At 39.8% G+C, this 27,523-nt stretch overlaps 1 protein-coding gene and 1 long non-coding RNA gene across 4 annotated transcripts in view; one reads left to right on the forward strand and one right to left on the reverse strand.

Annotated features, from left to right (window-relative positions):
• Window positions 1-27,523, forward strand: part of NTRK2 (neurotrophic receptor tyrosine kinase 2) — a 203,468-nt gene that overhangs the window by 132,741 nt on the left and 43,204 nt on the right. For all 3 annotated transcript variants that reach the window (XM_018080932.3, XM_008934200.4, XM_018080933.3), the window contains 3 exons: window positions 14,325-14,455; window positions 20,587-20,759; window positions 24,248-24,482. In XM_018080932.3, the coding sequence (XP_017936421.1) occupies window positions 14,325-14,455; window positions 20,587-20,759; window positions 24,248-24,482 (539 nt within the window). The remainder of the gene's footprint in view (window positions 1-14,324; window positions 14,456-20,586; window positions 20,760-24,247; window positions 24,483-27,523) is intronic.
• On the reverse strand, window positions 2,736-26,519 carry LOC108641091. Its single transcript, XR_001921750.2, has 4 exons — window positions 26,210-26,519; window positions 20,478-20,652; window positions 7,210-7,325; window positions 2,736-5,055 (listed from the first exon to the last, which is right to left on the reverse strand). It is a non-coding gene; the product is annotated as an uncharacterized LOC108641091 (long non-coding RNA).

Here is a 27,523-nt window from a genome sequence, read left to right on the forward strand (position 1 = left end):
TATGAGCAGGGAGTCTTGGGAATTAAATCCCTTGTCCCAGATCACACAGGAAATCTGTGGCTGACCCTGAGGTGGAAGCCAGATATCCTGTGTGGTACCCTCATCCCCTGGCCCATCCATCCATCCTTGCTCCCCCATGTCATATTGGCCTCCAGCGCAGAAACTTCTAACCAAGGAATTTTCCATTGAGTTCTGCTGCTGATGAGTTTCTTTCTCACCAATAGGTGGAAACTGACAGCCCGGTTTCTCAGGTGACACAAGGAACGGTTCTGCCATCCCAAATGAGGCAGGAAAAACATCACGCAGAACAAGGAATTTTCCATAAGAAACTGTACCATAGCAACTGAAAAAGACGTTGAAGCACATTATACTTTCTCAGCTTGTTGCAACCTGTGCTTTGATGCAACAGGACATCAGAAAAGTGAAGACTTGGGTTTTTTGTTTTTTCTTTTCCTCACTTATTTCTTTGGCCAGGAGAGTGATTGCTTTAACTGCTGCTGGTTGATCATAATGAATTTATTGCAAAATTGTGTAACCTTTCCACATCCGTCTCCAAAGTCTGCCAGAGCCTATGTTCTGGCATGCATTGTCATGCTATAGCTGGGGAGGGTGAGGGGACTACATCTGTGAACTTCCATAAGAGATCACAAGCTTCTGAAATTGTAGGTTAACTAACTAAATAGGATGCAGAAATATTTGCAACAGGCTGACAGCTGTGCAATATGTGGCATTAAAATAAAGTTGAGTCACTAAGAAGTAGTGATATAGAAGCTAGCAAAAGTTTCTGTCTTTTTTTCTAAATATATCCCAAATGTGATTGTCTACTCTAACAGAAAGAAAATCACTATGCAGAGACAAGTGGCTTGCGTCATTGGTTTGGATATGGACAAAGTCTTGCTATATTAGGCACAGTATTTATTTAAAATGTTGCATAAAATCTTTAAGTGAAGTCTTTGTGGGGCAGATGTTTGTCTTGTTCTTGATCAACTGTAAAAGGCTATTCAGAATGAAGAAATCTAAATTAACAGGATCTAAAATGTTTAAGTGAGAAAATGGGGAAATCTGATTAGCAGTACTAATCAACTGAGGTCTGGAGATTCCTCTTCTTTTCAACTGGAGCAGTTTAGTCATCTTCCTTTTCCTTTTTTTTTTTTTTTCAGAGTTCATGCTGTACCCTGCCCATATTTTATTTCTTCACTGTGTTCCTTCTCAGTAAGCTCCACAATGTGGATCATCCTCTCTGCATATATATATATCTGCAGATATGAGTTACTAGGTGGAGAATTGCAGCATGTAGCAAGCACTTTTTCTGTGTATGTACTGTCTTTTTGTTCAAACTCACAACCTGTCCAATATCTGAGGTATTTCTGAGGCAAGATGTCCCTTTTTTCTGTGAGACTTCTTGTTTCAGGTTCTCCTCAGTGTCAGTGACAAGTCTGTCACTGCTTTGGGAAAGTTATATCAGAATCCTGCAGAGCTGGACTTGAACTAAAAGCACTGTTCTGGAGCAGGAGTTGTCATAGCTAACTGTGACTGTCTTTAACTAGGGCTTCCAGCAAGGTCTACATGCGAAAGCACAGTACTTTTTGTACATTAGCAGGGATAATGCAGGTTTTCAAACCACTTGCTCCTAGCTACTGTCCTAGCTTTCAACTTGGTTAATTATGGGCAAAAAACTTTTTAAAATAGTATCAAGAAGAAATTTTTCCTGATGATGTTTCTCAGGTGCTTAGCTAGAATAGCCCTCATTAGGATGCAATTTTCCGTTTTCTTTAGTTTCCACATCAACTGGCATTTCGAATGCCTACTTACCACAATATGAAGGCAAGTGATTCCAGTAGCTCCTGTTCAGAAATCTTTTTTTGTTTACATCTATGAAGGTGTGGAAAGGGAGCTACTGCAAGTAGTTTTGAAGTGTTCATTGTGGTATGTTAATCCCTGAGGACCTGTTTATTTTTGTGCAGGATAGTACATAAAATACTGTAAACTAGCAACATACAGACTGGAATAACCAAAGAATAAGGGCACTTAGCTAGCAGCAGACCTCATGTTTTCTTTTGTTCATGGCAAGTCTTTTTTCTGTGTATGTCTGTGTTTTAAATTAGGGCATGCTGTGGGTTTCTTAACTGTTTTCTTATCAGCTTCTCTTTGTGACTGTTAATCTAGAAGAATTCCACTCACTTTCCCAGCTCACATTTTGTGAGTGAGGATTACTTTCATGACATACAAGACAACACTATGTTCTTTTTTGAGTGTGTATAATACACTTTAAGGAGACCAGAATGTAAAATTACAAGGAAATATTTATTGAAGCCAAATCCGTATCTGAGGAGTTTCCACTTGAGCATTTGAAATTAAGAAAGTGATGGCAGCAAGGAGTTTGTGCCATTGTTTTCAAAATATACCAAATAAGAACCTTGGCGAATACGTCACTCTGCACTTTGTAGCTTTGTGACACTGTTCAAATAGAAAGTAATTAATATTTAAAAAAATCACCACCACTATTATGGAACATCTAGATATGCATTTCTAGCCTTATTTTCTAGGTAGGGGAAACAATCAGAAAGGGATTCACTTGCCAGAAGCTCATAAGAATTGTTTGCCAAAGCGCTGATGGCAAATACCTTTTCATCTATGTGTGCGTGTCTAGGTTTCAGAAGCAAACTATGTTGCCTCTATGTAGTTTTTCTGTAAGGAAAAATGCAAGTATCAGTAGTGGTTATTTTTGCAGTTAGAACCTGTTATATTCTTGGAACATGTGGCTGAATTACAGTTCTCTTACTGAAGAAAATGTTACAAGGGAAGAATAAATGTGACAAGCAATGGTGAAAACAACACACTAACCTATAAGTTAGTTGACAGTTGTACGTGGGAAAACACAAGAAAGACTACCCAAGAAGTACTGACATTGTTTATAAACAATTGTTACTTTCTGACCCTTCGTCTTCTATTTAAAATTCTGACCAGAAGAACAGGCTAGAAATAGAGTCCGGGAAACTGCTTGAGGGCCATTTTGTGGATGTTGGACTATCAAAAGGCAAATTATCCTCCAGTTTCGCAACAGACTTCAGACAGGTCTCTCCTAAAAGCAGGTCTGTGCTTGCTCTCCTGCTGGTGGTGGTCTTGCAGGGGGCAGTAATTAATAAACACTGCTTGTAAAGTGGTCTGTTAATGTACCATGGTAACGTCTTGTCTGTAGGGTTAATAATAATGCTTTGTGTATCTCTGTGTTTTAGCTAAGTGCAGACTGGGTGCTTACCAAAGTACAACACCCACTTCCTTAGCTGCAACTGTCAGTTCCAGCAACTTGAGGCAAAAATCTAGCTGTTCCATTAGTAACAATAAAAATTATGGCAATTTTTAATATTTCCGTTACTGATAAGCACACCAGGAAGTCTGCCATTCAGTTCAACAAATGTAGCAGCTGTTTGTGTTGGTTACTGCTGCTCAAAATGTTTCCCAAGTACATGACTATGTAGGCATGGTATTTATTGCTCTGGGAGGGAACTTGAACTTCAGAAGAAAGGGGAGAAAAACCCTACATTTTGTCTATCTTAGTTCTGTGGATACTACAGTTGCTGTAAATATCATGGTGTACAGTAGTTGGAACAAAACAGTTCTGGTTTTTAAGAGCAATAGTCATAGAGATGGTAGGTGAGAAAAGAACTTTTCTGCTTCATGCATTTTTGGTGTCTTGCAGAGATTGCTAGAATTACATTTGCATTAATTTCAGTCTGCAACAAGTACTGAAGAGGATTCAACTGAAAGTACTTCCCAAATATGAGGAGCACAGGGGAGAAAGAGAACTATGTTTTATAGTGACAGCTATTAAGCTTTTACAGAATATCATATATATGTACTAGCTATCAACATAAAATTAACTGGTAATAATTGGTCAGAGCTGACAACTCAGTCTGCTTGTGAGTGTAATACTCTTCTTTAGGTGACATTCATTATACTGACATCGTATGTCAGATTCTGAATAAAGTTCATTCAGCCATTTCTGCCGTTCTTGTTTACCCTGGTATGTATATGTGCTGCCATCAGCAAGAGTTTATGTCTCAGCAAAGACTGGGTCTGTGTGCTTTGAGAAATACGTGTCTCAGTTATCTGCCCAGTGGCCACTTCTCCAGCAACAGCGGGACTGTGGGAGGGCATCCTTTGATTGAATCATGCCTGGTGTTTTCTTCGTTCTTGGAAACTGACTGGAACAAAATGTTCAAAGCTCTTTCTTCCTCTCTTTCCTCTTTTTTTTTTCCCCTCTCTCTTTTTGTTTTTCAGTTCCATGCCTCAAAAGGCTGTAACTGGGTTCATTATTGTGTGATAAATCAGCAGTAAACTTCTATGCATTTTGCTTCATTTGGGCAGCTCCTGTTCCTTAGTGACAGCTGCTTGGCTCAGCAGACTGTAATTATCAAGTCAAAACCAAGATGCTTTTAGGTAGTGAAAACATATTGGCAGAGACTGAACTTGTCCTGAACTTCGTCATGGGTCACAGCTTTAAAAGATACCATTTGTTGTTGTTTTGTCACTGTTGGTACAGGGGGTTTGACAGTTATCACACTGGACTATGTGGGAAGCTGTTATCCTAAAGGAGTACAGGTCTTTCTTTTTCGTTAGATGCCGACATACTGTGTAGTTAACTTTTGATTAATGTATCTGTGTTCATTCTTTTTCTCTAAAATAAAGTTTTATTGATATGTGGGAGGGGATTTACTGGGAGTTTACAAATAAGCCTTTATTTAAACAATATCTAAAGGAAGCTTTGCCCAGAAACAGATGTATGGGTTTGTTGTCCATGGTGGAACCAAGGCACTCTCTGATGCTACTTTAAATGTACCTCCATTTGACAGACCGGCTACGTCTGTGACTGATGCCTCACTGCCCATGGCCATGGAAACATACAGGACATGGCATTGGCTCTGGTCTGCTAAAGGCCAAGGGGCCCTGGGCTGCGTGTCGTGTAGACCAGTTGCAAGGGGCTATACATAGTGGAGACCTCTGCTCCCTCACCAAACTTGTTTTAGCAAAGAAGATGTATTCCTCTTCATTTGTCTGAAATGTAGAGAAACATAATTTCAGTGACAGATAACACAATCCAGAGCTCAAGTGAGTGGAAGGAGATTTCTTATATTCTTTGCTAGATGTGTTAGCTTTCCTGTTATGTGAAAATAACATGCAAATCCAAGAGAGGAGAAGAGAAAATACATTACTTTCTTTTGCAAGAGAAATTACCTGTAAAGTCCTCCTGTTCCCATTGACAAGTCACAGGTTTTCTTTTCTCTATATATTATGAGCCTGGGTTTTCTATCAGGACAATTAGAATAGGCACTCATCTTGCTGCTATTTAAAAAGCATTTAAAGTGTTCTCAAATCTGACTGGGCTGTAGTTTAGTGTAATTTAGAGAGCAGTTCCAAGTAGGAGCACCATTGTTTGCATAAGCAAATCTCAATGCAAGGAGCATGGCACAGTCTCATTTGCATCCTTCCCTGGGATTTGGGGGGGTTGTCAGACCTTGAAAAATGATGAGAAGTCACCCAGGCTGTAAAAACCTCATGACCTTTACACATGGAATAATTTGTGTTGTATAAACATACACTTTATGGTATTAGTACTTTGGAGGACAGAAGAACCAGGATACCAGAGGAGGTAATGTGTGGTCTGTAGTAAGCAGATTTTTTCAAGCTTGAAAAGTTAAGCACGTGTTATGTTAATGTGGAAACAGAGAAAGATTTTTTTTTCCCAGTGCATTTGCAACAAGACAAAACAAAAGCCATCTTTACTTTGCAATTTTTGAGGATCCTAAAAAAGCCTCACCATGTTCAGTCTTGCAAACCCTTCATGACTTCATTTGGTTGACCTATAAGTAAGAACTTGCAGGTCTTCTATTTGAAGCTAGTACAATATAATAATCTTTTGACTGCGTTGTGGCTGACGTAGAGGTATCTGTCACCCAGGGATAAAGATGAATTTTCTGGGTATGCCTTGCACTCATATACTGCCAATTACATCATAACATTGGAATTCTGAAACAGTAGCAGAGGCCAAGGGGGAAATGCCCAATAGGGACATAGGGCTCTGTATATGGCATGCCCTAGCAGAAAGGTGTGCCGGCCTGTCAGTGGAACAAAAGCAGAACAAGTGCCTCACCATGGAAGAAGGCTGAAATGCTGAAGGAGAGCAAGTCTGTAAAAGGGAGTAACCGCTTTTTCAGGTTCGTTCATCTTTTATAATGTTTTGGTCATCTCTCCTGTCACATGGGGCTGTGGGACAGTATAATTGTTAGTGCTAACCCCTTCTGTGTTCCCAGAAGACAGAGGGCAAACTGAGGTTCTTTCCTTGTCAGTGCATAGGAAGACTTGAGACTTGTTTTCTCTTTTGTCTGGTGATTTTGTTTTTCAGTGAATAATGTGGGAATCCAATCAAAGAGTGAGGAAAGTTTCATATTTTGTTTGTTCGCAATGTCCAATGCCTTTTTGTGTCATTTTTGGGTACTCCTCAGAGACAGACAAACCCCAAACTTTTCTCTGTGTTTATAGTCCACTTATGGCAAAACTCAGGAAAGGAGCAAATAACCATGTAGCAGCAAAGCCTTAACTGTATGCAGTTAAGGAAGCGGGCAGAGACTTAACCTTCTGCTTAGGAGTTTACCTCAGTTGGCCCAAAGAAAGGAAACTATAAGGTAAAAAATGCATAAGATTCAGCTTTCCTCACAGAAAGCCACACAGTGTACTGCAGCCTGATAGAAATGTAGAAGGAAAAAAATATTAGGAAAAGGGTAAATAATATGCTCAGAAGTGATCTATAAAAGACTGAGTTCTGTCATGTTCCTGTGATGTTTTCTCTAATGTTCCCTTTTCTTTCTATGCATAATTAGCTGCAACAGAGCAGACCTAGCCATCTAGCATGGCTGATCAGATGCTATGCTATCTTTCACTAAAATAGTTCATCAAAAGGTAAAGACTGGATATGTGCTTAAGTTTTATATAAGGGGATAGAATTTGAGACTGTGAGCCAAGAGTACGGTTTATTCCTTCACAGGCTTGAAAGTTCCATTTACTTTTCATATTTCTTTTTGAAAGGCCACCAGTAAAAAGCTTCCTCATGTTGAGGTACAACATTATTTCCTTTTCCTTTTAAAATAAGAAGACAAAAAGCAAAGCAGAGAAAAGTACATCAAAACCAGAGCAATCTCCTTTGAATTTCACCTTTATACTCACTTCCACCAGGCTTGAATATGACTCAGTCTCTGAATGTAAGTTTCTTTTAGGTCCTACTTCTCAGACTGGTGTCCTGGGATGCTTGTACTGGGCTGTGTGTTTTTCTGAAAACAGAGATAGAAAAGAGTTAATATTTTGAAGACAGTATTTTTATTAGCCCTTCCCCCTCTGCAAATGTCTATTATATGAGACATGCTACATGGTACTCCCCCATCCTTTGCCAAGTACTTCTGTTTCTATAGCAAAGATCTCTAAAGGTTAGTATCATGCAGTTCATCATCTGAATTAAGAGAAGGGTGTTGATGGTGAGATCATAGTCTCCATGGAAGATGGACCAGATTTGCCACTGTAAAATAATACCAGCAGAGGTTTTATACAATAGCCTTTAAGTTGTACAATCATTAATCGTTTGGAAGAAGTGCACTGAGATTGGCATTTACAAATTAAGTGCATACATATCTGCAAAGGCAGTGTTTTGCCAAAATTCAAATACAGTTTTCTGCTTAAAGCAGATTTAATATACTGTGCTGAAAAGCTTTTAGGAGGCTGGAAGCAGCATAGAAAGGGAAATGCAGGGTGATTAATACCTGCTACATATTCTGAAAATAGAGGGCCAAATCTAGCTTTCAGCTATTCTGATATATTCCAGTTGTTTTAACATGTAAAAGATCATTTTTAGGTTGCTAAGGCTTGAAGGCCTTGTGTATCTTAGTTTTAGTATGCAAGGGCAAACTTATGTATGGGTAAACTGTCAATTAATTACTATTTTTTTTCCCGAAGGGTGAATTTAGCTCATAAGGCTCATGCATTTAAAACAATGGTAGCATTGTTATTGTAATTTATTCTTAAGTAATGTTTATTTGTGTGTAAGGGTCTAACCAAGTATGGCCTTATGTCAAGCTGAGAGAATGTTGGCCAAATAAACCAAATCAATTACAGTAAAAAAAGAGTAAAATCAAAGACCTCACCAGAAATCAATTATTAACCCCAAAAGATAGCAAACACTTGAGTTTCAGCCAAGTGAGAAGCGCCATGCAAGCTATAGCAAAATGAGTTTACAACGGGTAAGAGCTATGGTGCTCCTGCTGCTGTGGGCAGTTGGGAGAGGGATGGGCATCTTTCAAGGACCTGCAGCACTGTGTTACATAAGGAAGCCTAATTCTAACCCAGAAAGATAGAAATTCTGGGGTTTAAAGTATAGATCCTGTGAGGATTTAAGTTGTAGAAGAAGCAACTGAAAGGTTAAGCTGCAGCAATCACAGATTTATTTGATTTTTCATCAGATGTATCTCCAGGCAAGTAAGAAGTAAGTGCCTGGGAATTATGCCATTCCTGTGATAATCAGTGGTTTGCCTTGCATAAATGCCTTCAGTTCTTCCTGGAAGATCACTTCCTATTTAATTTGACCATTAAATATCTCCTTAAGGTCCACTTAGACTCTGATGCCTATGAAAAACCTGACAAATCACTGATGGCTGCTCAAGGATAACTGTTTTACAACTGCTGAATTAAACTGGTTTTTTTTTCAAAGAAGCAAAAAGTCAAAATGCTTCAGAAGCTGTATTTGCACAGGTAATGTGGCAAGGCCCAAATGCCTTTCTGACCTCATTCTGGATCCTCCATATTCAGTTTTCTATAGCCTGTACCAGGACCTTTCATTTAGAGTAGAGTACCTGGGAAGCACGTGTAAACATGCTGTTTATTTGTTTGTGCCTACAACATCTGGGCACCAGTCTTGTATGAGCATTTGTTGCTGCTATATGGTAAAAATTAAACAACAGTAGCACTACACAAAAATATATATATAATAATAAGTAATGTTGTATGTGATAAATACTTCAAATAATCAGAAATATGCAACTGAGCTGGCCTACTTCTGGACCCAGGCAAGGCTGACAAGTTAAAAGGTTATAAAAGGTTACCAAAAAAAAAAGGCGTTGTTATTGGCTTTTATTGCCATGTTAGAGAGTAGATACTTCAACATGCCAAAATTTCTATTCTGGCAATAGCTTGTAGAAACTGTAGAGGTGCTGCTAGTGCATAACCAGATGGCCATCAGTCTAGACTTGCTCTCTGCCCTTCACAGTGATTTTGTATTCTTCTGCTATGGGATTCCATCAGTAATTCCATCCCCCCTTTTATGTGGATGAGAAATGCTGTACAAATTTGGAATACTATCTAAACAATCACTTGGCCATTTACACCTGTTTTTTCTAGCAAGATCTTAGAAATATTTGAGTCTTCACAATTGCAATAGAAATAGTGGGAAAAGAAATTAAGAAACCTGCAAAATATCTTTCTATGGCACCTCATGTCACATCACAAGCTGAGTCTTTTCTATGACTGCTTTTTTCTTATGCAGCTGTGAGTATGTTTATAATATTAGCCTGCCTGTTTGCTTGGCATCTTGAAGGTCTTCATTCCCTTCTCAGAGTCCTGGCACAACAAATTTCATCAGGACTGTTCTACGTGTATACTGCTAGCAAAATTTTGGACAGAATTCTCAAAAACAGACTCAGGAGATGATTTAAGTAGGCATGCAACACAACAGGATTTTCTAGTGTTGGTAGTTCAATGAGTGGTGATGGTGGAGCCTGTCTGCTGTGGCTCTTAGTGTCCATCAAGCAGTGAGACTGTGTTTCAACCTCCCCCTAAATCTTCTCTGCTGTTCTCATGAGGCATGTGGGAACACATTTGAGACTTACAGAACTTATGGTGTTGTAATTGGGTGAGGTGTTCTAGATGAGACACTGTCATGTATACCACATAACTGTGTAATTTTTATGCTCTTTAGGAAACCCAGCCTTAAAAGGACTGGCATAATATATGGATGTGCAGAGATACAGGGAGCTTCCTTCCAGTTAGGAAAAACAACTGGAGACAACTTATTTTAAAAGGTTGTTGAAAATATTCCAGAGAAAAGTCATGAAAACAACTGGAGAGGATGTTTTCCTGGGAGGAGGGACTTCTGTCTCTTTGCCTCTCCAAGAAGAATAAGAAGAGTGTTGATTATGTGTGTTTAATACCAGATCTTAAAAGGCTGCTAAACTATCAGAGAAAGTCTCCTGGAGCCCAAGGGAGGTGCAAGCCAGACAAGTTAATGATTAAGAGACAAAGAAAAAGGCATGCATTTTTATTAGCAATGAAAATGATTACACATTAAAACAAGTGGATAGTTCAGACTTTCAAATCAAGACTGGTGCAGTCACTTTCTGGAGGCAGTCTTCTGCTAAGCACAAGTCATTTAGCTCAGTACTATGCTCTGCAGTGTAGAAGGTCAGCTTAGGTAGTGTAATGGTCACATATGAGGGTAAAATGTTAAGACCTATTGTTTGTGACCAAGGGGAAACATTTTTACTCTGTCACGTTGAATTTTTTAATTATGGGCAGAAAGTTTTTAATAATTTACATGCTAAGTATCCTACTGTCCATGGCTGGATTCAGTCAGTCCAACTCAGTGATTTCAATGTGGTGAGGTGATCCTGAGTTGCCTATTCTGCTGGGACCCATTCCAGAAAGTGGTGTGACCCTCTCTGTTCAGCCTCATCATCAAAGGTAGGTTACCTGGGGAGTGCAGTCTTGTGCCTGCAGATACGTTTTGCAGGATAAGGCTGATGCATCATTTCCAGTGTGACATGATGTTTCCTAGTGAGTGAAATACCTAGAAGTCCAACTCTCTTGGTGGGATGTCTCTGTGACCTTGAAATGACAAGAGAGACTTTTTCTGCAGTATGCTCCTTATTGCCTTCTGATTCCCTGCAGTCATCCATGGGAGCTGCCTGCTTCTAAACGTACAGCTGTGTGGTTATTATTTAACACCACAGCCTCTTTTCAACATTTACCCTTCTTTAATTTGTTGTCTTGCTTCATATTCTATATTTCATTTCTCTCTGAAGTGTTTCAAGTCAGCTTTTAGCTTAATGGAACACATTTTTTGCAGTAATCAGTCAAGATTTTAAACCAGAGATGATATACTCTTAAAAGTACGAATAGCAGGTCAAGTGCAATTTCCATTTAGAATCAAAAGGAGGAAAATATATAGCTACCATTTGAATGTTTGTCTGTGTTTGCCTATGAGACAATGTCGTGAGATGACTTCTTTGTTTATTCCACCTCTTTGGCCAAATTCTGCTTTGTTTCTTCAGTGTAAATCCAGGATAATCTCTTGAATGTCAGCAGAGAGAATTTGCTTTATCCTGACACTAACTGAAATCAGATTTTGACCTGAATTTTCCAGTGCATCTGCTGCTGCAATATCCTCCTACTGAAGATGGTTTCATTATGGCTGGGGCCCTGAGTTTGCTAAATGGATCTTTTCCTTAGCTCATATAACCATCACATCTTATGTGTTTGATTTACTTACATAGTTCTTACATTTAATCTCTGCCCATTTAGTCATATTTACTGTCATTTTTTATTTGTTTAATTACACAATGCAGCTCAAAAAGGTTACAGGGGTGGATAGAGTGTAACAAGTTAAAATGCATTCTGGGCAGACCTCTTCTGCACCTTTCTGTGTCTCAGTTTTGACAGTTTGGTTTACAGAGGGGATTGTTCAGTCAAATGCTTGGCTTATATAAAAGTATTTAACAGCAGCTGTAAGTGTACTGCAGAGAAGTATTTGATATGTTTTTTATTTATTTTTACTCTATTGTCCTTCAGGAGCTTTACAAAACCCCCCTTTGTACTGCTAGGGCCAACACTTGGGTAGGATGGGCTCAAAATGGAGAGGACCCACACAAAATTCAGACTCAGTTCGTCACTGAGTCTTTGACAGCTGTGGAGAGAACCAAGTGAAAAACTGCCTTTACTGGAATTTTCCTACTGATGCCAGTAGGGCAGGTTCTCAGCCCTGTAACCTGTCTCTAGCATTTGTGTACTTTTTAAGATGGTAATACTGGTAACATGGAACTGAACTTTTCTTTCTGGGAAAGGAAGAGAGGCATTCTTCTGGCACTACTGGTAAAGCAGAGGGTAAGAGAATTCCCCAAGAGACAGGGTTGGATGACAAGTTTTTCAGGGGATAGGAACTAGCCCTCGTTTAATAGCAATTATTTTTAAAGCACAGGTCACAAGGTATGCCACACTCCAGAGCTCAGGTGGCATGCCAGGGCAGCAGTTCTGCCTCTGCCGGTCTGTGTTGTGACCAGTATTAGTAGAGGCAACAGATACTGGTTAACTTCTGTCTGGGGGAAAAAAAAGGTGTGTTTTGGTTCAGACCTATCTTGTGCTGACTGCATTTTTGGCTTTACTTGCAAAGCCAGTACTGAGAGGAAGTGAACATAGAAAACAATTCCTGATGACTGCAGGGGAGCTGCTAGGGTAGCTGGCCAAACAAAGCATACCCATATAAATGCATCTCCACAACAAAACTTAAGCTTATGCTAGACCAGAGTTTGACAAAAGTGAAAAACATAAGTATCATGAAGCCTTATTTCATGTGTACCTGGCTGTTAATGAGACATGCCCTCTTCCAGAAGACTTGGGATTGGAGGAGGAGGCTGGCAATGCTCCACCCTGCAGCCACCAGCTGCAGGGACAGCAGTGAGCCCTGGTGAGTCTGGTGTGCTGCAGGGAGAATCCAGCTTTCCTCATGCTATACACAGGCTATGGAGGGCCTGCTTACACACTGATGAGAGGTTTCTGGCAGGTGCCAGCTGGGTCTGGTGGAGATCTGCTCCTTGGGTGTGCTGCCCACCTGACAGACCCCTGATGGATTTCTCACTTTTCGAGCTTGCTCCAGCACCAGGTTTCCCTCATGTGCAAGCATGTGAATACAAAGTGTATTTACATGCAGTGCTCTGGTTTTACGTTTCTGTAGGCTTAGGGTGTGGGAAGCACATATTTTTCTCTTGTAGGCTGTGGTCCTTTTCTCCAAATGCTGGTGACAGGAATAGGGATAGGCTGTGCTATTTCTCCCCACTGTTGTTACCACCAGCACTCCATTTTCCGTCTTTTAGACATGGAGGTAAGGTGGTTTTTGTACAGGTGATCACCCACTTTGGAACAGATTTGTGGCCAAATATGGCAACAGCAGTTGGTCTGCATCTGCATAGATCCTAAATTATTGGCAGGGTTCAGTCCTGCAGTTAAGCAGCCAAGGTAAGATTCAAACCCTAGCAGAAGCCAGCTTGATGCCTGTGCACCCCAATTTAATTCACTGTGTCAAGGATTTAAGTTGCAAATGGACCTTTTCCAGGCGGGGGTTAATTTCAGTGTTTGCAAAGGCAACTAAGTGCACTGAGGTTAAATTCATCAGTAGATTCTGTCTGTTTTGTACAGATTCAGCAACACAAGCTGTCCATCTGATTGGCAGCTAAACCGCTTTACTGAGCTTGAACATTGCAAACTGATAATGTGTTGTACAAAATTTAGTACACTCTCTTAAATATTAAAGGTTTTAATGGAAGCTTTTGCTGAAAGGAGAATGTAAAATAAGTTGAAAAACTTGAGGACGTCAATGAAGTTTCTGTCCACTGTGTGGACTAAAACCTTTGTCCATCTTTTCTTTTACTTCAGAGTAATACTGTACATCATGTTTGCGAGAATAAAATTTATCTTATTGTAACTATATATAGCTCTGAGAAGGAAAGCAGTTGAACAAGTGGTAAGTAAACCAGAGTATTAAGTTGCGTTTAGTTAAAAGAGGGCACATTTGGTTTTGTTGGATTAGCTTAATTTTAAAACTTTTGGGCTTTGGACGAGAGTTCTGTTATTGTTAAAGGCACAAAATTAGAAGAGGTGTGAGAAAGGTTTGCTTTATTTTCAGATTAATTTTCTTAATTTTTTTTAAAAAACAGCATTGGCTCCTATGTGTTGCTCTGCAGTAGTCTTCCTAACATGATGATAACTGGCCTTCTCCCAGGTGACTCTGAATTCCACGTCTTCTTATCCAGCAAATGTGCTACCCTCCAACTATAAATATATAAGCTCAGTCTGTTTGCACAAAGCACTAATAAATGGCACATGGAGATTTTGATTCTTTCCACAGTACGCATCCTACTTTACAGGCAAGCTTGTCTCCATGTGGCTGTAAGCACGGACTCCGTCTCATTCTGGCCTTGCCACTCCTTTCTGACCTCCATTTTGTCTTCTTTTCACAGTTGTGCATCACATCAAGCGCCACAATATTGTTCTTAAAAGAGAACTGGGAGAAGGAGCCTTTGGGAAAGTGTTTCTGGCAGAATGCTATAACCTGTGTCCTGACCAGAGCAAGATCTTGGTGGCAGTGAAGGTAAAAGAATCTAGGGTTTCCATTACTAATTCATGGTTGCAACTAATGCTATTTTATTTGTAATTTATCATCTTTGCCTATTCCATAATACAGTGTAACTGTTCTGATATGTGTGGAAAAGTTCACAAGGCTAATTGAGTGTTAAGAGAATGCAGTGTTTGATCTAGTTGTGGATTATAAAATGAGATCTGAATCTTATAAGAAAAAAAGAGGAAAACAGATTGTGTCACAAGGGGGCAAAATCTTTTATGATCTATCTAGAGTACAATTAGTGAAAAATAATGTCTAGGTCATTAAAAATACAAGTGACATATGTGTTATGTGTCTAAAAAAGTAATCTATTACTTGCTAAGTGAATAGGTTATGTGTATAATTTCTAGGCAAAGAATGCCTTTCTTTTTCAGGACTATGACATTCTTCAAGTCAACAACTGAAATTATCTGAGAGTAATTGTCATTAATATAGCTGCCAGGAATATAAAAACAAACTTGTGAATAGTATTGTCATGTACTGTTAAACACTGGCAGTATGGAAATCCAAAAGTCATCATATGTCAGACCTGGAGGAGTGATTCTTGATTATATACAGCTCCAATCAGTGATCCCGAAATAAAGTCCAAAGGATGAGGAAAATGCATGAAAACATGTTTGGAGTTTCATGTATACAGACAACTTTTACATTTCTGAGGGGGGGGAAAGATTTGTCTGATTCTCCTAAAAGGCAAAGAGCACCTGCTATGTTGGGAATCTACCAAGGATTAAAAAGATTTCAAGATTGATCTCAGAGCTTGGAGACCAAGCCTGCTTCACTACACCAAGTCTTTACATCCACCTAAAATTCAAGAGCTCAGGTTGGCTGTTGATTTCAACTCAGGATGTAGCTAGAAAACAATATCGTTGAAATTACTCTCTCAAAATTTGCAAAGTTTCCCTGGAAACAAACTCTTATCTCCATCTGTAGTGTTCTGCCAAAATCTCAACAAGGTGTCCAGCATTTGAAGTATCTCATTAAATGCAGGTGGAATAGATGTTTGGAATTTGAGCTGTGCCTAGGGGAAAATAATTTTATCTGACCAGTCACAGTTAGGCAACCATGTGTACATGGATGAAACCATACAGTAAAAGAAACAGAGTAGATCATATTTTTGAATTTGGTAACAAGAAGTAGAGTTTTGGACCTGACAGTGAGAGAACATGAAAGGAGGGTAGACCTGTAGAGTGCTCAATCAAAAATAACACATTTTTAGGTTTGCCAAGGTTACAGTCTTTATGATACTTGGGAGTTGTTCGGTCATGTTGACTCGTGAGAAAAAATTAAGCCCTGAAGGGAGATGGTATAGACATAGCGAGAAAGCAAGAGATAGGAGATGACAAAACTAGATCTGAATTAATTTTCTATTGTATTTTGGTGAAACTACAGTGGAAATTGCCTTTCCTCTATCACTTTAGGGAACTCCTTGATAGCAAAATAAAAATACTTCTATTCACTTGCTCTGTTTCAAAGTCCTGACCGAATGGAGCCTAACACTTCTGCTATTCAATGCTGTACTGCACTTCCTCTCTGCGTAGTTCAAAAGGAAAAGCATTCAGCCTTTAAAGGTAGAGATGTCTCCATGGATTTAGATGAGAAATTTGTCAGTTTTCTGGACAAGTTGCCATACCTTCTTCTTTTTTTTTTTTTTCTTTTTTTTTTAGCAAATCCACTCTTTGTAGTGTCCTTAATAAACATCTTGTGGGCAGCTGTGAGAAGAATTACCACTGGGGACAGGTTCTACCCACTTTATGTTTCTGCCATTGGCTCTTAAAGACGTGACTCTGGCTGCTGTTAAAGAGCAATTTTTTTGGTGAACTGAGCCACTGGATTGATCGTTATGTAAGAGGGGTTAATTGCCTAACACTTCTCTCTTTTCCTGTGGTACCAACATAGATCACAAGTATCCTTCAGTCACAGTGGAGGTCAGGGGATGGGACCTAACTGGAGTGCAGACAACTATCCAGAGGACTGTGTTTGGACCCCACTGCTGAGCACAGGATTTGGCAGTGTCTTAGTTTTAGTCTTAGAGGAGCAGACTTTGATGCCAGCAGCAACGGCAGCTCCTCCTGACACACAGCAAGGGCTTTAGAGAGCTTTAGCCCATGGGCAAAACCAGAACACATCCATCACCATGACGTAGATTTAGTGAGACCAGTGGAATATGTACTTGGTGAGGATTAAGAGCTAGTGCCAAGGGAATTTCAGCAGCAAGGAGACACAGTCTCACCTGCACAATGTCCCTCAGGATGCTGGTGGTCCCTGGCAGCTGCCTGTGCCTGCCAGTTGCTGGACAACTGTAAGGTTCATGCCTGGCTCTGAGCATCCCTCATTATAACTCAACATGTTTACTTCTTCCTTTCAGCCAGCTGGTATCCAAAATGCTGACATGCTGCAGCAAATTATTTAGGAGCTAAGAGGCCCACAAAACTCTGGGAAGATAAAAAAAGATCAGGCTTAGCATAAACAACACAAAGAGCTTGAGCTTTTGCTCCTTGGGAGAGGAGAAAGACAATTTGTTTAAATTAGTTTTGATTAGTTTTGTCTTTTGAGGGCAGCACGGAATGTTTGGGAATGCTTGCCATGGGACAAACCTTGTGAGCATGGGCATTGTACTAGCTTTCCCTCATGTGAGTTGCCACATTGTTTCAGCACACTATTTGCTGTAGGTACTTTTAGAGAACAGAAGGTGGAGGAAGGAAAAGTTACTCTTTCCTTGAGAGGCATTTTGCTGTACCACTGTGGTTGTTCAGGCCTGGCTCAGTGCTGTCTCCTCATAGGATTGGATCCCCAGGCATAATCTCGCACTAGTTTAGCCTGTCCAGAGCTGGAAGTGAGGCTGACTGACAAGGCACAGGTTAGCAGCTGCCTCTTGCTCCCTTGGGAGGTTGGAAGGGGATTCACCCTGTTCTGCTCAAGGATAGAGCTCAGCTAGCAGACTGCTATGTGCATGAGATCAAGAACATTTCCATGGCACCTACACAGGAAAACCAAAGGTTTCCAAATCTTTGGATCTTCATTTCCAAGAAGGTGGAAAACCACCCCTTCGTTTCTTGAGAACACATACCACTCAGCTTTGTATGGTGTTGAGGAGCAGTAGCAATGGTTTCATAGGGGAAGGCTGGAACAGTAGAAAGGTCATATGTCATGAGAATTTCGATACCAAGTCCTGCTGATGTTGCTCTGATACCAAGTCCTCCTCTTCTTACTCTGACTTGCCCATGAATGCAGCTTTGTGGTGTCAGCATGGGGTAAGGAGCTGGCAGTTCACACTCACTACAGAGCACAAGTCTGCACAGACCAGATGGACAAGGACTATGTAGAGGAGACTAAGCAAGGGGTAGTGGTCCAACTGTCACAATGATGAACTCGGCAGATGTGGAGCTTCTATGAGAGCCGGGAGCTCCCTCTATTGCCCAAGGAAACCTATCCCTCTTCCTTAATGCTGGCTTGAGTGGCTGGAAAGTACATGTGGTTGAATCTCAGATCCTACTTGGGAACACCTCGTGTCGACTGGTGAGAGTGCTTTGTATGCAGAGCTTTGGTGTAGTTGACAGTAATGATAATAGTAATTAATATGTCTTTTTCTCTTTTAGTGCTCTTACGGTTTTATTTTGGTTTTATTTTTTTGTCTTGTGCTGAGATCAAGTTAAATGCATTAGTCAGTGTCATTTCTAAGTAAATTCTACATACTTATAGTTTTTTTCACCTTCCAGTCTCCTCTTTGCCTGACTGTGCCAGCTCTCTCTCGTGCATTGTGTCTATTCTGTGCACTGCATGAAATAACAAAAAGGAGATTTTGCAATGGTGGGTGATAAATACTGCATGAGTTTTACCTGAATTTTAGACCTTTCTGCATTTTGCTGTTTGACAGAAAATGCAGAATTGCCATGGCAACTGCTCTGTCATACGATAATTTTGCAGTTTCTGTGAGATAAAAAGCGTCTTCTCAAATATGCAATATGTCATCCTCACAGCGCATAGCTGTCAGCATTTTTACTGTCCTTCCAGGGAAAGAGCCCACTGGAAAGAGGATCAGCCTCTGTTTCTCCCTGTCAGTTTTTATCCAGGTTGCTTTTATTTAAAAGTTGGTTTTATATGAATTGTTTTTCTAATTCTGTTGAGAGGAATTACAGTCCAATCACTTTATACATTAAACTACCAGAGGAAACTCAAATGACAATAGAATTATTCCCCGTGGTTTCATTACATATAATGTAGACTGGACTGTGGGTTGGTGCCTGTATCATGTTAAAGCCGCATCCCAGAGCTTGGAAATGTCTTCACTCAGTTCAGACGTGATTGTGTGTAGACCATAGTGGGCAGCAAATTTGATATACATGATATAGCTGTGTATACTGACTTATCATGCCTAGTGAAGCCTTGACGATGCAATATCCTTGTTGCATCATTATTAGTAAAACTTACGGAAGAAGGATTCTGGGCCTGAAGGCATTTAAGATTCATAAGTCCATCCCTCAGGGAAGGGACAGCTGTGGCATAAGTGATTTCTCTTGCCTCTAGAATCCACAGAGCCTGAAATCCACAGGGAAAAGCCCATGAACTTGGAAGACAGCTATCTAATCTGCCCTGCTCCTTGTTCCCCCATCTGAATCTTGTTGTGGTAGCTTTTCATTTTCAAGACCTGGGGTTGCAGTTTCACAAGTAAAGCAAGTGTTTTTTAATGACAGTTATCTACTAGTCTGTACGTTGCACATGCATACATACAATATTAGAAAAATGGGCAGAATTGTCCCTATGGAACAAAAATCTTGAACAAACCATGACTATTGTAGCTGAAAATTCAGTTTGTTGGTAGAATGATTGCACAGTATCAGTTTGTTCTGTGTCTCTTCTGATGAATGTGGTTGATCCCATGCTCTGTATATTAATTCAGGATGGAAAATAAAGTGACTAGATGACCAGGAAAAAGCATCTTTAACTAAAACTTTGCAACTACTTTTGTGTCTTGTCTTCTATTGTGTTAAGCCTAGGTATTGTTAAAATCCAGATGTAGAGAACCCAGACAGCAGTTTCTGTGAAGAATAATTTGTGAACATTGGTAACTTGCCATTTTTCCTTTGCAGTTTTAAAAATATTGTTTGAACTATTATAGTGCAACCATTATACCACTTGAATATAGAGTCTATTAGTGGTTTATTGCCAATTATAATTATTCCTCATTTAACTGGTGTCAGAACTTCCTTTTTTTTTGGTGCATGAAAGTGTTGCTTTGCTCATGAACTGTAGTTCTTAAGAAGAAATCTGAAACAGCCTGTGTTTGACAGTTTAATTAGTATTATTTCATTATACAACATTTAAGCCTCCTATTTGATCCAGTGTTGATATATTTCTTTCAAAATTAAAATGTGCAAGAATTTAGAGCTATATAAATAAAAAGGGGTAAGAAAAAGTGACACTCCAGAATTCTGATCTGCATCTGCCTTCCTCTCTGCCTATCACTTCAAGAGTGATCCTGCAGTTACTTATACCTAATTTTAGGCATGTGAATAGATTTACAGAACTTCAAAGGAGTTTCTGGCTCAGGTTTTAAGTTCCGATCCAGGGACATAAACTTGTGTAAATCTACCTAATGTGTAGCACACCATAGGGACTAACAGCAACAACGACGTTAATAATACATAAAGAATACATCTATGTTACCACCAAGTATTTTAAACAAGTAGAGTTTTATTTTAAGGAACTAACAAGAAAGGTAAATGCAAACAGGATACTAGGTGTTCCATAAGTTAAATGCTAAAGCATACAAACCAGCTGTGTATGAGTATATTTTTGGATGAGATCAGTTTATTTGCTCTGTGTTTGGAGAACACTTGCCACAGCAAGAGCATGAGTATTCCTACATCCTCTTACAAGAAAAAAATGTTGTTTAGGATAACGTGGCAGGGGAATGAAAACTGTACTGCCATTTTTTAATTGCACTTAAGGATCACATCTGCATTTCTAAAAGAGGTATTAAGAAAATACTTACTTCATCCTCTGTGCTGTAGAATATCGGTGTCTTACCCTTACAGTGCTGTCCTACATGTTCCCTACCTTCTGTAAACATCTGTCCTTTACATTTTCATTTTCTCCATCAGACACTGAAGGATGCCAGCGACAATGCCCGCAAGGACTTCCACCGTGAGGCAGAGCTGCTCACTAACCTGCAGCATGAGCACATTGTCAAGTTCTATGGCGTCTGTGTTGAGGGTGATCCGCTCATCATGGTCTTTGAATATATGAAGCATGGAGATCTTAACAAATTCCTCAGGTAAACCCATGAACATATATTGTGCTGCTGAGCCAAAAGTGGGCCGAGAAGGTAGGTGTTACTGGTACTTAATGTCAAATTAACTACTACCACTGGCAAATACGGACATCTAGGAGTACAAACTGTGTGACTCTTGTCTTCTGTACTGGGATGTGGGGCTCTGTCTCTTTGCCTGTTTGGAAGTACCATTAAGTCAAGCCTTACGCTTTTTACCAAACAAATGTGAACCAAAGAAATATTGTTTCCAATATATTTCAGTGTATTCTGAAATGTTTGGTTATAAATCCTACAGTAGGAATCATTTTCTTGCTGGCTTTCTGATAGCACTGGGAAGATCCCACTCAACACCTATCACTATCTGTAGGCATCTAAGAGCTTTTGAGGTCTAAACCCTTTTCTCTTCCCTCTTCGCAGTGTTTTGGAAAGACTACCATAAGTCTACAGCAAAAAAAAATGTGAGCCATGGAAGCTTTTGTGAATTGGAAACTGCTGCATCTTGGGGTCTGGATTAGGGCTTTATTTCATAAAACTGTTCAGGAATGTGCATCAGAAATTGAAATTTGACAGTAAAGCAGTCATAAATAAATAGATGATACCTAAGATTCACAATAATAGGTAACTTATGAACCCGGAAGTTGTGAACAGAGGCTTCATATGTATGCTATTTCCGCTAGCCTGCACTCATTAACATAAAAATAAGCAGTTAAGGCATAGCTTTTGCTACTATATTAAAAATATAAGGGACTGTTGTTTCAGCACCTTCTCTGTAATTTTCATCAAAATATATCATAAAGACATTTCAACATACAGAGGTCTCTCCTGCTGAAGATAACTAGAAGTTACCACCACTTTGGAAAGATATCTGTATCAAAGCTGTAAAACAATCAAACCTGATGTCCCTTTAAATGTGTTCATGTTTTCTGTTTGGTTGAAATGACTAGTGATTACTAGTGTCACCATATATGCACTTTTGGTAGCCTATATGAAACGAGTTTGCTGTCTTTCTGATCTCTTGAACAAATAGCCACATCATAAAAACCAGTGACAACAACTAGCATGCTCCCTTGTTGGCAGGGCTGACAAGTTTGGCCTGGAGCTGGGTTCTGAACTGGGGATGCAGAGCAAAGACTGCTACTTTTCCCAGACTGATTGTCTCTCTGGCAGAGGATTTAAATATATTTAAGAATTCAGGGCATTTATATTGGCCTGACTGGTCTTCTGCTGTGAATCAGAAGTTTGGGGAAACTGCAATTTCCCTAGATGCCATTCCAGTATGTTTACAGAACACTGAATTTCCATTAGAAGAAGCCAGATTCTCAGCTGATGAGAAATAATTTCTTATTTCATAAGAAATACTTAAGCTTTGATTCTTTTTGATTGGCCTTTTCTTACCTTTTAACTCTGATTTTGAATTATTGTACAGAAAAGTAGTTCAACAGACAGTATATTTCCTACATAAAGTGATTATGCTGGGACAAGCTGTTAAACCTCGGCTCCAGTTTGTCCTTCCTCTCATATTGCAGCTTGTGCTGCAGACCACAGGTTTGTAGCAAAGCAGGCTAAAAGAGCCTGTATTTCTTACCCTGCAGCGCCGCCAAAGGCTGTTAGGGAAAAATTGATCCAAAAGTTTAACCCAAATGAGCCTGGCTGTCTGCATGCAGCCAAAGGCTGTGTAGGTCTAGGACTAAAGCCTCAAAGTCATGCCTGCCCAGTGCTTGTTCTGACTAGTGGAGTCTGTTGTTGCTGCAGAGAATATCCCTGTCAATGTTCCTGGCTGTTGTAGATGCTGAGAATCACCTCATTTATGACCAGCACCAAGAGAATAAGCAAAGTGGATGGAGCATTAGGAATAATCTAAAAGTTTCATTAGACACAGACCATGTTCTCGTGAAGGCTAGCAAAATGTGATGAGTTCTCTAATTTAGCTACTCAGAGTTTCATGTCTGAGAACAGTTATTAAAAAATCCATGCATGATAAGGTACAATGTGTTTCAGTAGGAATTTGCCTGTGAGTTTTAGTTGGAGATTTCTTATCCTCCCATTTATTCCCCTCTACCAACCACACCAGGTGAATGGCTACATGTACATACCCTGTGGCAGAGAACTGGCTTTGCCTGGTACCAGATGCAGTCCCAGCAGTGCTACACACCCTCCATTTTCTTTTGTGTTACTTTTCTCATGAAATTCTTCCCTTGGGGCAATTTTAATATCATGTTTCTGATAGGTAGTGTCAGAACTGATCTCACAGATTCGATTAATTTGCAACTCTTTTCCAAATTCCTGCACCCTTCCCCTAGAGATAAATTAAGGCCTCACCTCTGTTGATTAGGAAGGCAATTCTCTGAAACTCCCCTTTGTAGGAAGGAAGGGCTTCGAGAGGAAATAAAAATCAGTTCTAGAGCATTTTTCAAAAGCAAAAGTTGATGAGGGAAAAAGAGAGGTGGTCTCTTAGAAAGAATAGTCTTCAGAAAAGGAATAAAAAAGGCTTCTGAAAACACAGGAAAATTGAATGAAAGGGAAAGGGTATTCAGAATATTATAAGCTGTATCAAATGAAGAATGATTGCCAGATGATCCTGCTAATTGGATAAGGATTAGCTAGTAATTCTTACTGTAAAATGTTGTGCATATAGTATCTTCAAGATACTAGGATGTACGTGCATTTCAGAGCTAACATAGTTAAGACGGGTGAAGCACATGTGTCCCAGTACTTCGCTGGGCCTTTCTAATGCAAAACTTCTCTGTTTTTACTGGAGTGCATAGAAGTATTCTCCTTAATCAGTTGATTGTTGCATCTTAGAGACTTGCTATCTTGTATTTCTGAAACTGGTTTTTTTTGCTGTTTCAAATAATGTGTGTTTTGTGTCCTCATCCTATCCTCAGGAATTCCCACGTCAGATAGGACTCACCCTTGGTGATGAAATAAGCAAAAATTCTTTCCTGCTGTGCATTTGGATAGGAAACTAGAAGTATAAATCTAAGATTGCTGCCCTTGTTTCTCAGAAGGAAGTGAGCTTTTTCTTCTTAAAGAAAAGATGGAAGGGGTCAATGTCGTTTCTCCCTCTAGAAATCAAGGCATGCCAGTCATAGGAAAGGTGATGCTATGCATGCCACTTCATTGCCTTTCCCCCAATTGTTTTTCACACTTATAGTGTTACTAAACAGTTGTTTTTGTCAGCCTTTCTCTGGATTACTAGATTGGAACAGGAGAAAGGTGGTGTTTTCTGACAGATGGGTATTATTGTGAACACATGTGCCTTATTTCCTTGAGTAATACATATCCTATTGTGTAAGGCTCTTCACACCACCTATCTTTCCCACAATGAAGGAAACAGCAAATGAAAAAAGCCGAGATACAATTTTTTCCTTATTTCACCAAGTAATTTGTAGCCCTTTTGACTGCATTGTGTGGATTTAAACTCACTAATGCCCTTTACCTCTCCATTTTACAAGTGGCCTGTCAGTTTATCCACTTGCGTTTTGGTGCAGGGCGCATGGACCAGATGCAGGACTGATGGCAGAAGGCAACCGTCCTGCTGAGCTGACCCAATCCCAGATGCTTCACATTGCCCAACAGATTGCATCTGGTATGGTTTACCTGGCATCACAGCACTTCGTGCATCGGGATCTTGCTACCCGGAATTGTCTGGTTGGTGAAAACCTACTGGTGAAGATTGGGGATTTTGGGATGTCTAGAGATGTGTACAGCACAGACTACTATCGGGTAAGTGAACTGCTGTACTAAGAAATAACCTAGGTCTTGTTCAGTCTTATTACCACATTGGTGTGACTGATTCTGCTTTTATACTCAATCATCTGTCTGTCAAGTAATTTAGAGGCTGGCATATGGAGAACCTGCTTTTGAGTTAAAAAGTTTTGGTAAATTTGGAGAGTTAGTCAGGGTAAGATTGTTATGTCTTGTTTTTTATATATGTTGGGTTTAGATTTTGATAATAAATCACGGAAAGGTCTTTTTCTCTGGGCAAAAATTTTGCATTGGCTTTAGTGAAGAAAAAGCAGCAGACGAAAATGAAGAGTTGGTAATTGAATTTGGTTCAACACTTTGAAGTTATTAAAATATGTTCTTAAATATTGCAAAGACAAATGGAAATTTTGACTTTGGGGAGATTTAGAATGTTTCAGTTAACTAGAGAAAGTGTAAGTACTGGACAACAGCATGACCAGTTATTTTACTCAAAAAGAAACTAGGTGAGAAATTTTTATACACTCAGCACCTGAAAAGCTGTCATTAAGCTTTTCCTGCCTTCAGCCAGGGCTTTAGACCTACTTCTTATGGTTGAAAAGTTGTTTTGCAGAGGGTAGGAATAGCTGGTTGCGCTTGTTCATTCTTACTGGTTTTGCTGAATGTGGTTGCCATAAAATGATGTCTGAAGTTTCCAAAGACCTTCTAGAATTGCTGGGATAAACATAACTGTGTGCATTAATTACTGTTGTTGACACTGTCTTGGTGCTGTGTGGCAAGTCATGTAGTTGACAGCATTTGTTATTTGCTATCACATTTGTAATTTCATGACTGGAACTTAAGCTGTCAGGTGTTTGTAGCTTGGGAAAGGCAATCCGTGGCCAAGCTGTTAATTTACAAACCCTAGAGTTTATCCTGTAAGATAAACTAACTCATCATCTTTAACCACATGTTATGTATCTGCCTCTCACATGACTTGTTGCCAGTGAATTCCTTAGAGATAAAATAAAGGCCTCTTTCTTAGCCACTCAATTTGGGCTACTGTGTTAGTAAAGGAGAGTGTCACCTCAGCATCAGTGTTTGTGAGATGTCTGGAAAGAAATTGTCTCTACATCTGGCTGAGGCTGAACAGGGAAGCTACACACAAGAATTATTGATGAATGCTGATTCACTTGACAAGTGAGAAGTAAGTCTCCCCTGTTAATGGTCTTTTCTTTCAAAGACAAACCTAGTATTTAGTAAGCATATGATCCAGATTCCTCTTATAAATTGTTATTTTGGAAACTTGGCACTTCGAGTTATTTGATCAATGTAAAACAAGCCTGACTGCACTTTAGAACTTAGAAAAAATATACAGGATGGTAATCAGTGCCTCTGTGTGCAAGCACACCAGTGAACACCAAGGGCCAGGGTTTCTTATTTTGCATCTGATTTTGCATATTGCATTTTTGCAATACTTGTTGGGACTGAAGGCATCTCTGTTCTGTACTTCAGTGTTTACCATGTTAGTTGTTACACTTAAGAATGAATGTGTATGCTGAACAGTGACTGTTGCAAAGATCTTTACAATCAGAGGCAGCATTTTTAAATATATGCACTGCTTATTTTTGGAAAAAAATAGTAACTCCCTGCTACATAAAAACTACCTGCAAAAAGGGATAGAAGCTCAGTAATTGTAGGGGCTTCCAGGAAACAACTGAGACCTGACATAGGTGCACGATAATGTACTGACTCTGGCATCATCTTACCTGCTCATATACCTCTGGATTTAGTCCTTGAGTCTTACACATGATCATTCAAGCAAATCTTCTGCCCAGTGAAACATGGATTTAGAACAAGACCCATGACCTGGAGAAAGCAGCAGTTCACCAAAGGAAATTCTGCATAACTCGGATAGTCCTTCAATACCTCTCAAAAGACCTCGTTCAAGGGGTACACTGCATTTCCCACTGCCTCTTATACAGAATCACTCTCTTCTTTCCTTCTTCTCTCCATCATCATCACCTGCTTTTGAGGTCAAGGAGGGGTTTTGTGTGGTCCACTATGTAACAAAGGAAAAGGAAGAGGGAGCAGTGCGAAGAGGGTGCAATCATGGATGTGAGGGAGGGAACAAGTAAGGTGGGCAGGTGTGGTGGTTTGGCCTAGGCCTTCCTTGGTGACCAGTTTGTAACCAAGGAAGGGTCCAGATTTACCCAGTATTCCCTATGACTTTTATGTAAGCCAGGCTATAAGAAGAAAGGAGGAGAGGCCTTTGCTCTCTTTCCTTCCAGCGGCTTGGAGGTGCAGGTTCCCTGCTGTCAGGTCTGCCGTGTTGGGCAGCGAGGCCTGGTAAGGCCTTGTCGACCTTGGGAGGCAGAGGTTGCCGGCGATCGTTCCAGAGCAACTCTCGTTTGTCCCAAGGAGAATAGTGAGATATTTCTTTGCTAACTCTTTTAGTTGTTAGATATTGGGCTACTAAGCGGGATATATATATATTTTATTTTGATTTTGTTCCTTTTTCCCTTCCCCCTTCCCGTTCCCTCGTGAAATTGTATATATATTTCAATTGTATATACCTGTAACATAAGTGTAAATATATTTATATATATATGGCTTTAGCTCTCTATCTTGTTTCGGTTTTTCTTGGTTGTTTTTCTCCCTCTTCTCCCTGAGGTTTGGGGGGGGGTACTTCTTGTGGTAAGGTTTGGAGACTTGGCAGGGAGCCAGCTTCAAACAATATCAGCAGGTAAATGTAAAGAAGTGTTAGTAAAAGACAAACATGAATGAAGGGAGAAGGAAGTAAACAAGTGTCAGAGGAGATAATGTAAAATAACATGGCTACATGCAAGTTGATGGTGTAAGCTTTCAGGGAGATGGTTGGATATGAAACTTCAAGCTGGGTAGTTATTTGTTCTACACAGTAAGAAAAAAAAAAGGATCATTTATCTGACCTCTCATGTTCCAGCTGGTTCGTAACTGGTGCAGAGGAAGGACAGAGCCACAGCCTGCCACACCATCATATTTCACAGTGATAAAAGTTGGAAGTTACAGTTGAGCCTGTGAGGTTTTGGCTTGCCCTGCTT

Source organism: Manacus vitellinus, unplaced genomic scaffold (assembly GCF_001715985.3).
Source record: "Manacus vitellinus isolate BGI_N305 unplaced genomic scaffold, ASM171598v3 scaffold_50_pilon, whole genome shotgun sequence".
Lineage (NCBI taxonomy): Eukaryota > Metazoa > Chordata > Aves > Passeriformes > Pipridae > Manacus > Manacus vitellinus.